Source organism: Pelodiscus sinensis, chromosome 8 (genome assembly GCF_049634645.1).
Source record: "Pelodiscus sinensis isolate JC-2024 chromosome 8, ASM4963464v1, whole genome shotgun sequence".
NCBI lineage: Eukaryota > Metazoa > Chordata > Testudines > Trionychidae > Pelodiscus > Pelodiscus sinensis.
In genome coordinates, this window is record NC_134718.1 from 5,229,414 (window position 1) to 5,245,630 (window position 16,217).

Genomic DNA, 16,217 nt, shown 5'->3' on the forward strand with positions numbered 1-16,217 from the left:
CTTGGATCATGCCCTTTTCTCTAAAGCGCTTACGTTCTCCAACCTGGCAGTGTTCTCCACCCAGGGACATTCAGCGGAGAGCAGCGGATGACCCTAAGTGTAATATTTACCTCACGTAAGGGCTGGCGGTGCATCATAGAATAATCATAGAATAATAGGACTGGAAGGGACCTTAAGAGGTCATCGAGTCCAGCCCCACGCCCTCAAGGCATGTCTAGAATGAAACGGTTCCTGAGCTTTGGACAGAAGAACAGGAAGATCGTGCAAGGTGATCTCTTCAGCACGGGGCCACATCTTGCTCTGATTTACCTTCACCGACGTCAATGGGTGAATTTAAAAAAAAACCCACAGCAACACCCCCCAACCCTGGTTCTGAATCTCACTATACGGTGAGGGAGTGGCAGTAAAGCAAGATGGAGACCATCCCCTGGAATGCAGGGAAAAAGAGGCTTCGAGAGCTACAGTAATTGAATTGGCGTGTCAGTGAAATGCTGTAACTAAGAGGGTGAGTGTAGTAGTTGGGGATTATCAGACAGGAGAGGGGACCTGGTATGACCTCTACAGAGGGTTGCCATTCCCCAAAGCATAATATTAAACTTGGGGTTCAGAGAAGAGCCCCAAGGCAGGTTTTCCAGACCTCAAATCTACATAGCGAGAGACTAAAGACATTTTCTTTTGTTTAATCAAGAGAATGGTAAGAGGTGATCTGAGCTCAATGGCCAAGTACCTGCATGGAAGCAACTTTTGAAAGTAAACATCTTATATCGAGCAGAAAAAGACAAGAGCAGGTGACTTGAAGTGGTGCAAATTCAGGTTAGAAATGAAGCAGTTTTAACAGAGAGGCTACATCTAGACTGGCATGATTTTCCGCAAATGCTTTTAACGGAAACGTTTTTCCGTTAAAAGCATTTGTGGAAAAGAGTGTCTAGATTGGCACGGATGCTTTTCCGCAAAAGCACTTTTTGTGTTAAAGTGTCCGTGCCAATCTAGATGCGATTTTGTGCAAGAAAGCCCCGATCGCCATTTTTGCCATCAGGGCTTTTTTGTGCAAAACAATACCGCGTTGTCTACACTGGCCCTCTTGTGCAAAAGCATTTGCACAAGAGGGCTTTTGCCCAAACGGGAGCAGCATGGTATTTCCACAAGAACACTGACAATCTTACATGAGATTGCGGAAATTCAAGCGGCCAGTGTAGACAGCTGGCAAGTTTTTCCGCTCAGCTGCTTTTGCGGAAAAACTTGCCAGTCTAGACACAGCTGGAGGGTAAAAACCCACCAGAAGAACTTACCTAGGGAAAGGATAGAGTCTTCATCACTGGAAGATTTGAAATCACGATTAGCAACCCTTTCAAAGACCTGCTCTAGTGCCAAACAGAAGTTATGTGTTTGCTGCAGAAATTTCTAGTCAGCTTTGCTGGACTGCATTATGCAGGAAGCCAGAAGAGAATATCCTCACGGTCCTGTCTAGCTTAATATATAAAAATTACTCCAACAAACATAATGAGGGTTTTCCAAGTCAGATAGCTCTGATTTCTTTCTAACTGACACAATGCAATAATCGATTTTGATCGACATGAAATATGCATGGGATTTAGAGAGCCATTTTCACTATTTTAGATACTCCTGTACCTTTAATGTATTAGCTTTTGTTAAAAGCATTTAACAATGAATCTAGAGGATATAAAGTATAACTTACAAAAATATAAATCTTGGTTATTTTTAGTATTTAAACATATTACTATATAGTTTGTGTTATTCAGAGAATATATATATATATATATATAATATGTTTAGCAATCTGAAATTAACCAGCAAACAAGTGACTGTGGGAAGGAGTTACATATGTCTTTTGTAAAATATATATTAGGGAAAGGGAACCAAAAGTGGTTATATTAACATATTGTGTATATATAAGAGCTTATATAACACACTACATCTGAATCCCAAAGAAAAATATACATATTAAGCCCTTATTACAGAATTCTTTTTCAATATAAATACGTGGATTAAAAGGTATAAGTGAGTGTTTTAGGGAAAAAAATAACCATTAACAAAACCTTACAATTTTTGTCCATAAAATGTGATTCTAGAGTACGTTTGCCTTTGCAAAATCCATTTTTCTCCTTGGTTTGCTGAAGGGATAAAACAGCCAGGAAAACAGCACATAAGGATGTATTTTAGTCCCTGGGTCCTGGCAAGCTCTGTTTAAGTAGAAGTGATTACACTAAATACCAGATTTCTTAGCTAGCCAGGTTAAGAAGAGGTTTGGGGTTTGTTTTTTTTTTTTTAAAGTAGGGGATTTCTGGCAGATGACTCCTGTTAATTTGCAAGACACACGATGACATGAAGGGAGATCTTTCCAGGGGAGCTTGTGTGTTACTTTATAGTCTCCGCATGCTTTCTGTGGATGGAATTGTAGACTTGCATTCATTCATAAACACAGGCCAGTTCATTTCCCATTCACAACTGTAGTAAAGCTGGGGGCACTGGTCTCTTTAAAGGAACACTGGCGTAGACTTATCGACAGGAGCAAGTCTCCACAGACATATTGGGGTAGATCTTTAAAACGACATTTTTGTTCTCATCAAAGAACAGGACGCTGAGCGAGTTCATCTTGTCCGGAACGCAGCAGGGTTCGGGAATGCCTGGAATGATTCCCACGGCTTTTACGATGCTCTGAATTGTGGCATGATTCGATGGCCGGACAATCTGAAACAAAGAAGGAAACAGGTTACCCCTTCGTTTAGGGGAAGTCGCTTTCACAGTTGGGCTTGGAAAAGAACAGCAGGAATTGATTTTTTTTCTTTTCTGAACAAATGAAAACCAGCTCAGGTTGGTTGCTTGGTTACTTTGCTAGGCACAAAACAGCTCTTTGCCGCTGCTGGCAACCACGTCCAACGATAGGGGGTTTAGGAGCACTTTGGTACCACAGTTCCTATGCATGTCGCATGCTACTTAGTTTATATACAACTCACTTGGCTACTAAAAACTGTATTTCCTACCTGGAAGGACCAATCACTTGGACATTAGGAAAAGCTTCCTGCCTGTCAGGGAGTTAAACACTGGAATAAATTGCCTGGGGAGGTTGTGGAATCTCCATCTCTGGAGATATTTAAGAGCAGGCTGGATAGACATCTCGGCCAGTGTTACCCAAATGGTGTTCCACGGAGCCCCGGGGTTCCGCAAAGTGAAAATAAGGGTTCCACGAGAAAATTCCATCACAATAGCATTTTATGATTACAAAATATTTATTAGTATTATGTGAGTTTTGTTTTTAAACACGTGCAATTAAACTAAATGTTGATCTCGAGACCTTGTTTAACATTTGTTTATTATTATCCTTACTTCTTTGTGGTCTACTTTTTCAGCTCATATATTAGACTGTTATTAGGGGTTCCGCAAAATTCTTCCGTGTTTAAAAGGGTTCCATGGCCAAATGAAATTGGGGAAACACTGGTCTAGGTGGTGGTTGGTTCTGCCATAGGGGCAGGAGACTGGACTTGACCTCTCAAGATCCCTTCCAGTACTAATATTTTATGATTACATTGTAGCTCTGACTTGAAACAGCTACAGAAGGTAACAAGGAGTCCAGCAGGCACCAGCTCACAGCTTGTGTCTTTCTGGCTATGACACCACATGAAGTCACAACCTATCTTGTAGAGCTGGAAGAGACCTTGAGAGGTCATTGAGTCCAGTCCCTCGCCCACACAGCAGGACCAAGTACCATCCTGACAGATTTACCCCAGCTTCCTAAATGGATGGTGGAACGTCAGACTTGTGGCACTCGCATCCTTGAAAGCAGCTGCTCAAATCTCAGGTTGTCCTGTTTCCCGAATTAGCCCGCTGAGTTTCACTAGCCTCAGTGGCCTGGAAGGGCAAACGCTGTGTCACGGCGCTCGCAGCCAGCACGGGTAAGTACGGGCTGGTGCGCCGCACAGAACCTGGCTGCCTGAACACAACAGCTGTAACGCAGGCCGGGCAGCACAGAGACTCACAGCCAGGCCGTGCTCAGAACTCTGCCAGCCTTCCAGGCAGCCTGGCAGGCCAGCTGTTGCATTCGCTTTGTGCCAGTGCAGGCGCTGAAGGGAAAACTTGTGAAACTCTGAGCTGAAGGCACAGCAGGGGTGGAACCAGATGTTACACACTAGTGAGTTTAAGCAACATAGGGCAGGCCAAATTCTGCCTTCATTCACTCCCCATGCAGACCCACGGAAGGAGCAATTTGATCCTAAAAGTACAGAAGGGTGGGATGGAAGCAGGAAAAAAATACACCTAGGAGGTATCAGATAGTCACCCCATCCCTTTTATCATATGCCTTCAGATCTGATTAGTTGCTTTCCTCTTGTACAATCCCACCCTGTCCACAGTTACATCTGCTTATGCCAAGTTCCTGACTCACACCAGCCTAAGAACAGGGTGTTATCCAATGTTGCCCCAATTTTTTTTCCTTACATGCGCAGAATAAATTTTGTTATGTGCGCCAAGTCATGTGCAGATGTGCACCACCAATAGAAACACAAGCTGCTGGCTGTGGGAGTCTGTGGGCACTCTGAGAACAATCTTCTAATGCTGTTGCGAAGGGGTGATGGCGATCAGTCATTTTCCATGGCCACCGAAGCAAGGACAAGAATGGGCTTACTGTGCCAAAAGGGAGATTTAGGTTTGATATTACAAACAAAGCTTTCTAACTATATGAGTTGTCAAGTTCTGACATGGGCTTCCAAGAGAGCTTGTGGCATCGCTATCACTTGAAGTTTTTAAGAACAGGTTGGACAAACACTTGTCAGGGATGATCTCAGGTTCCTTGGTCCTACTTCCTCGCAGGGGGCTGTACTAAACGGCCTCTCGAAGTCCCTTCCAGTCCTCCATTTCCATGATTCCTTTGCTGAGAGATCTTAGGCCACATCTTGACTTGCCAGAGGATCAACACTGCAGCGATTGATTTTGCAGAGTTTGATTTAGTACGTCTAGTAAAGCCCTGCTAAATCGAACGCTGAAGGTGCCCCGTCGATGTCGGAACTCCTATTCCTCATGAGGAGTAAGAGAGATTGACGGGAGCATTTCTCCCATTGACCTCTCTCTGGGAGGACGGCGCCAAAGCTTGGCTTAAGGAACATCGACTCCAGATATGATTTTTACATAGCTGGAATTGCGCACTTTAAACTGACCTTTGGCAGAAGGTCAGTTTGGAAATGGAATTAATCCCTCCCCTCCCAGGTAGCTTCTCCAAGCCTGGGGAGAGGAACTTGTACAGAGTGTGTCAGCGTGCAGTGCTGATCCCTGCATTTTGGGCCCCAATTGCGGACTGCAGTCGTTAGGGTCAGTTCAGTATGAAGATCCCAGCAGAAAGAAAAACATTCCTCTCTCTGTTTGGCAAAGCTCAGCATCCCAGATGCATTCCATGGCTCCAGCACCGTATCCCGCAAAGTGAGCACTTAATTCGTTAGTTACATCCTATCAATTCCTCATTCCTGTGGTGGCTGATCTAGGACAAGTTTTCAGAGTGGCCTGAACCCGACTCTCATTTTTATGGTATCCAAAAATCCCATGCCCATGTTCTTGACTGCCTCGTTTTGAGGGACCAAGTTTTTACAATATCCCACCATTTGTCTTTGCCCCTGTAAATAGTATTTCTTCCTCCCTCCCACCTCTTAGGCTGTATCTACACGACAAAGAAAAAGTTGGAAAAAGATACCACAAGTTGCGTATCTTTTTCAAGAGGCTAAATTTTGGAAAAACTTCCTTTCGGCACATCCCTTATTCCTTGTACAACAAAGTTTACAGGGGTAAGAACATGTCCGCTTTTCCAAATTTTTTTTTGCTACAGTGGAGATGTAACCTTAGAGATTAAGTTGTTTGCCTGCCTGGATGTGGATAGTTGAGGACTGTCTCTAAGAATTTTGTTTCCCTTCTCTGTGGTAAAATTGAGGCGCAATGACAGAAATGTTGACTTTATCTCTCAGTGTTGTATTTATTTGCTCTAAAATACAAGTTATGAGCAGCCAGCGAGAAGAATTTCCAGAACAGTGAGGCCTAACAAACCAAACCCACAAATCTGAACCCTCACAGATTTTGGATCTGAGTCTATGAGAATTTCAACTTTGTGGCTCATTTTTCTATTTGCCTAATACTTCTGAAGGAGAAGTAGTGACAACATTAAACGTGGACTTGTTTGGAGATCTGAATACATAGAGATACTTACATCTATAGTTTGCTGTTCCTTACCTTAGAAACAACTTAGCCTATCTATAATAGATTTCAGATTTTTTTTTTGTATTCCGACTAAGAATTTTTCACTCACTTTTGTCCCTGTGCAGTGTGGGACAGCAGGCTTAACGCGGAAAAACGGACGTCATGAATTTGTTCACAAGAAACCTGAGTTGTTGAAGCAAAGGGGGAAAGATGGGCTTATGGTGGAAGCATTGGCTTAGGAGTCAGATTTGAGCAGTATGTCACCGACTTCACAAATGGCCTCGGGCAAGTCACTTGATTCCCATGCCCTGGTTTCCTCATCTGTGAAGAGGGGACGGCACCTATTTCAGTGTGTGGTAATTCTCTGATGTAAAATATCTGTAATTTGGGTGAAGGTTGGGTAATTCGTAATCTGACCGACTGCATTGCTCAGGATGTAGGACTTCCCTCACTTAATTCCTTTTTCAACTCGAATCTTGATTTAAAAATGGCCAGCGGTGGAGAATTCATCGCAATTCTTGTTGCTTTTTTTGAATAGTTAATTACCCTTATGGTTAAAATATTTCACCTTAGTTCTAGGCTGAATTTCTCGAGCCTTTGGAGCTTGTTTGTTTGCTGCAGTGGCGAGAACTTTATTTTCTATTTTTTGTGCCCCATAAAGGCAGGGCTGGATTAAGCTCTTCGTAGGCCCTAGGCACTCCCATAACCGTAGGCCTTTAAATTAGAGTATAGATAAATATAGAAGGGAGAAATGCCCTATCGCCCATACGCCTAATAGTATGTTATAACTGTATGCTGTTTGTTGACCGAAGATAGCAAATTATTAAGTTTGATGTAGCAGTTTTCTTATCTTCAAGTCAATTATGAATTTTTTGTACGCCCTAAACTTTTTTGTAGGCTCTAGGCACTGTGCCTAATGGATAATCCGGCCCTGCATAAAGGTGCTTACAGGCTGTGACCAAGTCACTCCGTGACCGTCTCCTTGTAAACTAGACTGAGCTTTGTCAGTCTCTCTCTGTAAGGCAAGTTTTCCAATCTTTTAATCATTGTGTCTCTTCTCTGAACCCTCTCCCAGTTTTGTTAGTCTTTAAAGTGCCACCAGACTATTCGTTATTTTTTAAGTTCATCCTGTACAGACTAACTCGGCTACCCCTCTGTAACCTTAAGTAAACACAGTATTACAGCATATAGTGGGCACCACATACGACATCTGCTACTCAAAGTCCTCGGCTTATGCATGGTGCTTAGCTGTTGCTCGGAGCAGTTTGCACGTACAAATGCATTCTCTGTATACATTCATCAGGGTTCTGAAGGTCTGTAAATCCTGCCCTGCTTTGAAAGTGTGTCATCTAAGAATCCAAGTCCCTCTAAAATGAATTATTTCTATATCTTACAAGAACTCCATGGATTATCCTGTCTAGTGCGGGAGTTAGGCATAATTCCTGCTCTTTCTTATGGTGCCTTGCTTCCGGTTTGAGAGCACCGATAATAGCTACGCTTTTGAATGTAGAAGGACATCTCCAATCAGTGCAGAATACTCATTTGTCTGGCAGTGCGGGATGAAGACTTGGACGATTGCTGCTAGAGCTTGCAAATGTCAAAGCAAAGTAGAAAAGCAGGAAATCATCATAACCATAATGTATATCCTGGGCCAAATCTAGAAGGCAAAACTCCCACTTGACTTCACTTTGGAACTTATTAGTAAGTTTCATCCACCTGCCCAGGAGGGATTCTAAACACTAGTGTATGATGTATGGTTTGAGCCCTGTGACGGGGTGTGCATACCCCGTACTGGGCCAGGAGGGCTTAATGCCCTGTAGCCAGAGGAAGTCCTGCCCCCAGCCACACCGAGCATGCTCCAAGTGCTGGGGTAGTATAAAAGGGAGCAGCTCAGCTCAGTTTGGGCTGGATGCTGGAGAGGTAAGGACCTGCTACAGGTGGACCAGCCAGACACCCAGGCAATGAGAGACGGAGACCCAGGAGATTGTATCGAGCCTCCAGAGTGGAAGGACCCTAAAACCATGTGGGTCAGCCCAATGCCAAATCTAGTAGGAAGTGACCCCGGAAGGGTGCACGAGTGGTATCTCCCGCCCAAGTGAGCTCAGCATGTTGCGGTGTAATTCCCTGCTGAGCAAGTGGCAGATCACTCCCCCACTGAGGTCTGGTGGAGTAGGGTGGGCCTGGACCCCCCCTACCAGGACTGCTGCCCCAACCCCTTTGACTCTAGCCATTAGGCTATATTGTCCTGTTCCCAAGGGCTACTTTATAGACTCTGGTCATTGGGCAGTGCTGCCCTGAGACTCAAGGGCTAATATATAGACTGTAGCCATTGGGCTGTGCTGCCTTGGGACAGGATGTGCTTATGATGCAACAGACCCCATTAGTGTAGGAACTTTTCTCCCACCCCGAAAGCAAGTTGAAGGGTTGGGGGCGTGTGCTAATATTTTAATCTATTGAGTCGGCCTACACCATGTGGTTTGATGTCATAACACTAGAACTGTTAGGCTAAAGAATAAGTCGAAGCTCAATATTAAGAGGCCTTAACGAAGCTGTTAAACTTCAGAAAAGGCTCCAAATTAATTTTGGTGGAAACACTATAATGGATAGAACTCTCCTGGATTCCTTTCCTGGCTCCACCACCAAATTGCTGGGTGATGCTGGGTAAGTCTTATCACTGCTCTGTGCCTTTGTTTCCCCAGCTGTAAAATGGGTATAGATGATACTGATCTCCTCTGAAAAGCATCATGAAAGAGCTGCTGATTTTAATCAAAGGGCGGGGGGGGCAGAGCAATCTAGTGTGGACAAATTCCACAGTAGCAGTAGGATGGGCTAAATCATCCTAAATCAACATATTTTGCAACTAAAGACACGTTCATCCGCCATCGCGACGCATACTACCTTGGGCATCGGAAACTCGCAAGCCCCGGCACAGTAATATGCATCGAACGACTTGGGAGATATGATCCATTCATTCCAGCCAATGTCGGCAAAGTCCACTTTCATGTACCTCCTGGAGCACACCCTGGGCTCGTGCCATTGTTTTCGCCTGGCTTTCTTCATGGTTTTCTCATCAAAATTTAGCACCTGCGATTTTGTGAGTGTCTCTGTGTTTTCTTGCCCTTTCCTCCTCCGGTCCTTGCGGGAGGTTTTGGGGTGTAGGGACTTGTAGGCACTTCCCCACAGGTCATGTTTGCTGTATTTGTGGTTGTTATATTCCACCTCCGGCAGCTCGTTGTTCTGGAGAGAGCTGGAAAGAAATATGTCCCTCCTCACCCGGGCATCTGTGGACGCATTGGAGGACAGGCTGTGATCTCCGTCAGTCGAAGGGAATGGGTCATACCGCTGTAGAGTCACGGCCACACTGTTGGGTTCTGCTATGGCCAGGTCATTAGCGTAAACCAGTATGTACGGTAAATGGTTGGGGAGCAGTTTGGGGAAGTCCTGGTATTTCTCTCCAGATTCGAGCTCCGCACAGAGAACGAACTCGCCCTCCCGTTTAGACTCCTTGATGATGGGGGAGATGTCCTTCGTCTGCCACGCCCCCCGCCTGTGGAGGAACACCGTGACGTTGCCTTTCACCAGCCCGTAGGCGGCGTTCTGGAGGATGCTCCGGAACACGAGACGGAACCGCGGGGCCGGGGGCAAGTGGAGGAGGCGGCAGGACGAGTTCTTGGAGCGTTTGCAGAACACTTCCCGGTGCCGGGGGCGCTTGTCGGAGTAGAAGTGGAACGTGGCAGTGAGGACCAATTCTGAATCCTGCATGGAGGTCAGATTGAAGCAGTACAGGGGTTTCTGGTCCAATAGCCCTGCAAGAGAATAGAGACAGACCGACCAATCAACATTCAGGGGACAAAATATATTTAACTGTGCTAAACAGCTGGGCTTTCAGACTCAGTGCTCTTCTCGTGTGCCCCTCCCCCCCCCGTAGACCAAGAGGAACTGGGCTGAAGGGAGTCTCACCAGCTTAGAACCAAGCTAAGTGAGGAGCGATCGAAGCACCTAGACACCCCAACAAGATCAGGACCCCAGTGTGTGAGGCTCCAGGTAGACACACAAGACTTGCTGGACTGTGTGGCAAAAATGAATCTGGACCTTTCATATCCTGGCCCACTGCCCAACCAAACAGACCAGCCTCACTCTCAGTTCCACCTGCTCCTCCTCATTCCCTTTCCTTCACTACCTTGCTCCTTTTCCGACATCCCTCCTGCTGGTCCTCTCCCCCGTCCTGGGAGAAGGAGCAGCCTCGCCATCTATTCTGCCTGCCCACCTTCTCCACCAACCAGTCCGGAAATGATGCCGGCTGGTTTCTTCTTGAATTCGTCAACAAAACTGACACGTTTCCGCAGAACATTTCAGTTCTGACTGTGACCCAAAGAGTCTGTCAAAAAGCCAATAGGAAGAAGGGTTCATCATTCTTATCAATAGCCCCCACCAGCCCTGACAAACTCATTACACCCAACACATTGCTCTCATCGAATTCATCCAAAGAAGATCAAGTGAGGTATAGAGTAAAAATTTGTGTCCTACTGGGCTTCATGATCATGAAATGTATGTACAGAGGCTATGTAAGGAGTCACATATATAGTCTGGAAGGGCGGTTTTAAAGTCCGAGGCAAAACAGGGTCACCAACAGGTTTTGACCAGACAAAGGGTGCATCTTCACTTCCCTGCCATGCTTCATGGTAACGTACGTGAGCATTGTAAGTCAACCCAACGGACGTCCATTTGCATACACTGTCAACAGGAAGATGTGAAGGTAACACAGAGACAGTTCTCCAGGGAATTACCGGGAAGTCATCCTTATGTTCCCCAAAGTCATCCAAAACAATGACTTGGGGGAGCACAAGGGGAAGACAAAAAGACTCATCCTTCACCAAGGAAGCCAAAAGGACAGCACTTTCTGCAATCGGTGAAAGGGGGATTCTGGCCATGGCTGGAGACACTGGGCGGTTGCTTTTGGAGAGAGAACTTGAACGGGTTAATCCTTTGTCTAAAGTTCAGACTCCAGGAAGCATTTCATACTTATGTTTGATATGGAACCATTTCTGTTTCCATCACTCTCCTTATTCACCCTGGCTTAAACCTTAGCTTTTGATAATAAACTTTGTATTTTCCCTTGTAGCAAGAACTCAGAGCTGTGATGTGTAGAGCCTTGCAAATCCACAGATATCCACTTCATATCCGTGGGTATCCGCACCCCAGCATGTGGATGTGGCTATCCGTGGCTCATTTTTGCTGATATGCGGCTCCTGTTTGTATCTAGAGCTCTGCAAATGTGCAGGTACCTGCTTGTACTCGTGAGTTTCCCTTGCACCCGTGAGTTTCTGCATCCCCTGGTGTGGGTATCCATGGCTCATTTTTGCGGATACGGATACGGATACGGATACGGATACAGATACAGAATTTTGTATCCATGCAGGGATCTTGTGATATGATATTGGTGGTGCTCCTCAGTTGAACAAGGCAAGCTGGGACGCACATGATGCCTTTGGGGACATCTTAGCTGGTAATTTCTGAGTGCCCAAAGGTTACAGGCAGGGGAATGGTCCCAGAGGACTCAGCGGTGGGGGTGTACCTACTCTTAACCTACAAGACAAAGTAAGGGCAGGGGAGATGGTTTGGGAGGCTAACAGCCTGATGCCGTTAGGAGCTGATTTCAAGGAGACCATCAGGAAGTCTCTCTCCTGGAGGAGGGTGAGTAGGGGGGTTAGTGACGCATACTCCTGGATACCCAGAGAAAGTGTCACACTGTCAAACCAGCATTTCTCAACACAACGGATTTCCCCCTGGAAAATGTTCGAGTCTCAAGGGTGAAGCCTAGTGTCACAGCTACAAGGTGGAGTTTAGTGATGGGCAGCCCTGCATAGGGCGGGTAGTCGGGTTTAATTTGAGTAGCTGCCAGCCCCCAGACACTGGGAAAGTGGGACTAGACAGCTCACCAAGCTTTCCCGTACCACCAACCATGAGCAGAAGCAAGCACAGCCTCTTGGCACTTCCACGTCCTTCTGGACACCAGGCGTGGCCACTGCTCCACTCAGGAAAGCCTGCAACATAAAGCATCTCTTTGTGTCTACTCAGAGATGTTACTTCAGCAACATAGAGGTCCATGGTCCAGAGGAAGGAGCCAAACACTCCACTAGGGGGCTCCAAAACCATTGCCTGACGTCGGAGAAGTTAGTCTCCGTTTTGGGGAAAGATTTTGACATTGGAAAATCTGGTTTCGTTCCAATTGAGAATAAAGATACAAAATGTTGACATTCTGCCAATATGGAATATGATATATCCTAATACAAGCAGCTTTATGTTATGGAAGAATATATGAACCTTCGAAAGGATGCACCCGACAAATCTAGAACTATCACTGGAAGAGAGAAATTAACAGATTTTTGTAGCTGCGACATTATTTTGCTTATTGCAGTAAAGGATGTTATCTGTATAATATGAGGCACACACATTTCGGCTGTGTCTAATCTGCATCCCTTTTCCGTAAAAGGGATGCAAATTCGACACATTGCAATTGCAAATGAAGCGGGGATTTAAATCCCCCCAGCTTCATTTGCATAAACATAGCTGCCGCTTTTTTCCAGCTCGGGGTTTCGCTGGAAAAAAGCGCCAGTCTAGATGGGGATCTTTCAGAAAATAAAGCCTTTTCTGAAAGATCCCTTATTCCTCTTAAAAAAAGTAATAAGGGATCTTTCAGAAAAGGCTTTATTTTCTGAAAGATCCCCGTCTAGACTGGCGCTTTTTTCCAGCAAAGCCCCGAGCCGGAAAAAAGCAGCAGCCATGTGTATGCAAATGAAGCGGGGGGGGATTTAAATCCCTGCTTCATTTGCAATTGTGATGTGTCTAATTTGCATCCCTTTTACGGAAAAGGGATGCACTCTAGACACAGCCTTCAGGAATGGTGCAAAAAAAAGTGATGTTTCTCCCCCTCCAAATTCCTCCCTTCCCCCAAGGACTTCTGAATTTCATGAAGAAAAGGAAAGAGTCGAGTTTATTGTAAGATAAGGTCCTTTCTCCCATCCTGGTCTTGCACATTCCTCCAATGAATCTTAGAAAATGGGGATCCCTGTTTTGTAAATTGCCAATGACAATAATAAGAAATGAATGTTATTTCCTTAATAATTCTGCCACTAGTGGCCTGATGGAGAGGGTTTCCTCTTTCAGGCTGTTGAAGAAAGAAAGAAAGGAGATCTAGCAGAGAAGACACCAGGTTGAGAGTCGGGACTCTGGTTTCAGACCTGGTTTTACAGTTTACTCACTTTGGGCAAGTTACTTCAAATTCTCTATGCCTCGCTTTGACCCTCAATAAGATGGATAGAAAATACTCACCTATGGCTATATCTATACTGCAGCTCTTTTCCAGGATACCAGAGGTATCCCGGAAAAGCTATGCCGCGTCCAAGGAACGCATCCACTTTTCCAAAAAATTTGGAAAAGTGGATGCGTTCTTTCACCATCCCTGTAAACCTCGTTGTATGAGGAAGAAGGGATGTGCCGAAACAGGAGATTTTTCCAAAATTTGATGCCGTGTAGACGTGCCAAATTTCAGAAAAACCTTTTCCAAAAGAAAAGCGGAAAAAGATACGCAAATTGTGAACCTATCTTTTTCCGATTTTTCTTTGTAGTGTAGACACAGCCTATGTGAAGTTATGTTGATCTGTGAGATTGTGGGTAAGAAATGCAGCTATTTAAATCCTAAATACTATTACATTTCAATAACAGCATGTGTGTATGTTTTAAATAAACTTGGCCATCCAAGTCTAATCTGAGTTACCTTTAAAACAGATTAATCAGAGTACAAGTAAGATTACATCATAGGAAAAAAGCAATTGGTTTACCAGATCAAACCAGTGGTCCATGACTAGGTCTCAGGAAAGTGCAAGAAATGCTATTGTAGGACAGGGAATCATATGCCAGTAGAAAAATGTCTTCCAAGTCCTGTGATTGGCTCTGAAACAGAAGGGCTTCTCCCCCTTCCAAATGTCTGGGGTTTTAATAAAACTCTGATGTGCACATGAACCTTCCATGTATTGAGGTGAGCATCAGCTCCTTGCAGAAAATGTTATCTACATTGTTTAAACTACGTTTTTTCATATAGTCACGTCACTGAAAAGTAAGTGACTGTGTTGTTCTAGCAATGACTTTCTAGTAACCCCTTACTACAAAATATTGCTGTATTGTACTCCAATCATGCAAGATTTTTTAAAAAATCTAAGAAATCCTGAGACAGAACCAAATTGGAATGCCCTTGTCCAAAACATCCTGAACGCACTAATATAGAAAGTCTCCTTTGAGGTGTGCAGTGAGAAAAATGACACAACTCGTACTGGAATTCGAAAAAAGAGGATTCCCCCTCTGCATTAACCTAAATAATATCTTAATCTTATTCTATAAAGGATTTCCCAAATGTGCCCTTCTTGTCTTCTTTTTAGAGCTAATCCTAGGTACCCGGACACATGGAAAACAACGAGTAGGCCTGTGGCACCTTACAGACTAACAAAACTATATAGTCATGAGCTTTCCTTGGTAAGACCCACTTCATCAGATGAGTTGGAGTGGAAATAACAGAATCCAAGATATCAAGATCCATCTCAATATCAATACTGATATACCTTGGATTCTGTTAGTTCTACTATATATACCAAAAGAAGTACCTGTCAATTTTACGACACTGTTAATGAAGCTAATTAAGTGGCCTGGCTGTGTCCCATTCATAGTTTTTGATGTGGAAAAAATGGGGGTGTGAAAGGCAGGGGGAAATTGGCTTTGTAGTGCAGTTAACCAGTTCATGTCCATGAATACCCCTCTGAGACTTTACAGCACATGGAGGGTAGTCTAGAGGCACCTCAAAGGCTAAATCAATATACCTCTGGCTCTAGCTATAGCGATGTATCATGAGGGTTTCTAGACAAACCCCACTTCTTCCTCAGAGGAGTTGGGAGCGGAGCAAAAGGAAGCCCATGATGCTGGAGAGCATGCAAAGCTGCAGACGGTCCCCCAGGGGGCGCCGCGTCGCCCCGCAGCTCGGGGGCGCAGGGAAATGGGCGAAGTTTGAAAGTTGTCCGCGGAGCGCGGGGCTGGGCGCTGCTTTCGGGAGCCAGGCGCGCGTTGGGGGATCGCGCCCCGCAGCGGGGAACTTTGCGCCGCCGCCCAGGCGCGCAGGAGCTGGGAGCGGCGCACCGGCTCCAGGAAGGCGCAGGGTCGGGGTTACCCCAGGCAGCCCCCCGCCTGCCCCGGGGGCAGGTTCGCAGGAGCCCGCGTCCCCCGACGGGCGCCCCGTCCCCACGCGCGGAAAGCGGCCCCCGGCCGGCCGGCGCTTACCCAGGCTGGCTCGGAAGCTGCGCACCGTGTTGCCGCCCCCGGGCCGGCTGCCCGCCCGGCTGTAGCGCTCGTAGAGCTGCAGCATGTGGACAGCGACCGCCTCCCGAGCCAGGCTGCCCAGCGCGGGGCCGGGGGGCTCGGGCGTGCGGGGGGGCCCTGCCCCGCCGGCCGGCCCCAGCGCCCAGAGCAGCAGGCAGCACGCCAGGCGGCCGGCCATGGGGTCCTGCGGAGCGGCGGAGCCGGGGATGCTGCCGCGGGACGCGGCTGGGCTGGGCTGGGGAGGTGGGAGCGACCCCTGCGCGCTGCTGATGCCGCGGCCGCCTGGCCAATCCCCGGGCCCGCGAGGTGAGCGGCGCTGGCACCGGGGCTGGGTGGGGGCACGGGGAAGGGAGGGGCACAGAGAGCGACAGACAGACACACAGCCATATAGACACACACATCCAGAGAGCGACAGACAGACACACAGCCACATATACACACACACATACAGAGAGAGACAGACAGACACACAGCCATATATACACACACAGCGAGAGAGACAGACAAACAGCCATATAGACACACACTCACACATACAGAGAGAGACAGACAGACAGACAGACACACAGACACACAGCCATATATACACACACAGCGAGAGAGACAGACAGCCATATAGACACACACTCACACATACAGAGAGAGACAGACACACAGCCATA

At 46.3% G+C, this 16,217-nt stretch overlaps 1 protein-coding gene across 1 annotated transcript; it reads right to left on the minus strand.

Moving 5' to 3' along the window:
* Window positions 1-1,598: 1,598 nt before the first annotated feature.
* Window positions 1,599-15,815, minus strand: GDF10 (growth differentiation factor 10). The gene is made up of 3 exons (XM_075934636.1): window positions 15,517-15,815; window positions 9,091-9,998; window positions 1,599-2,709 (listed from the first exon to the last, which is right to left on the minus strand). The coding sequence occupies exons 1-3, from the start codon at window positions 15,731-15,733 to the stop codon at window positions 2,518-2,520; spliced, it is 1,317 nt and encodes a 438-aa protein (XP_075790751.1). The 5' UTR covers window positions 15,734-15,815; the 3' UTR covers window positions 1,599-2,517.
* Between the last annotated feature and the right edge of the window lie 402 nt (window positions 15,816-16,217).

Excerpts from the sequence above, each read along its gene's own strand:
- GDF10 (XM_075934636.1), bottom strand. The coding sequence starts at position 15,733 with ATGGCCGGCCGCCTGGCGTGCTGCCTGCTGCTCTGGGCGCTGGGGCCG. Across the intron at positions 9,999-15,516 it reads CAGCTTCCGAGCCAGCCTGG|GGCTATTGGACCAGAAACCC; the intron begins GTAAGCGCCGGC and ends ATTCTCTTGCAG. Across the intron at positions 2,710-9,090 it reads GCGAGTTTCCGATGCCCAAG|ATTGTCCGGCCATCGAATCA; the intron begins GTAGTATGCGTC and ends TCTTTGTTTCAG.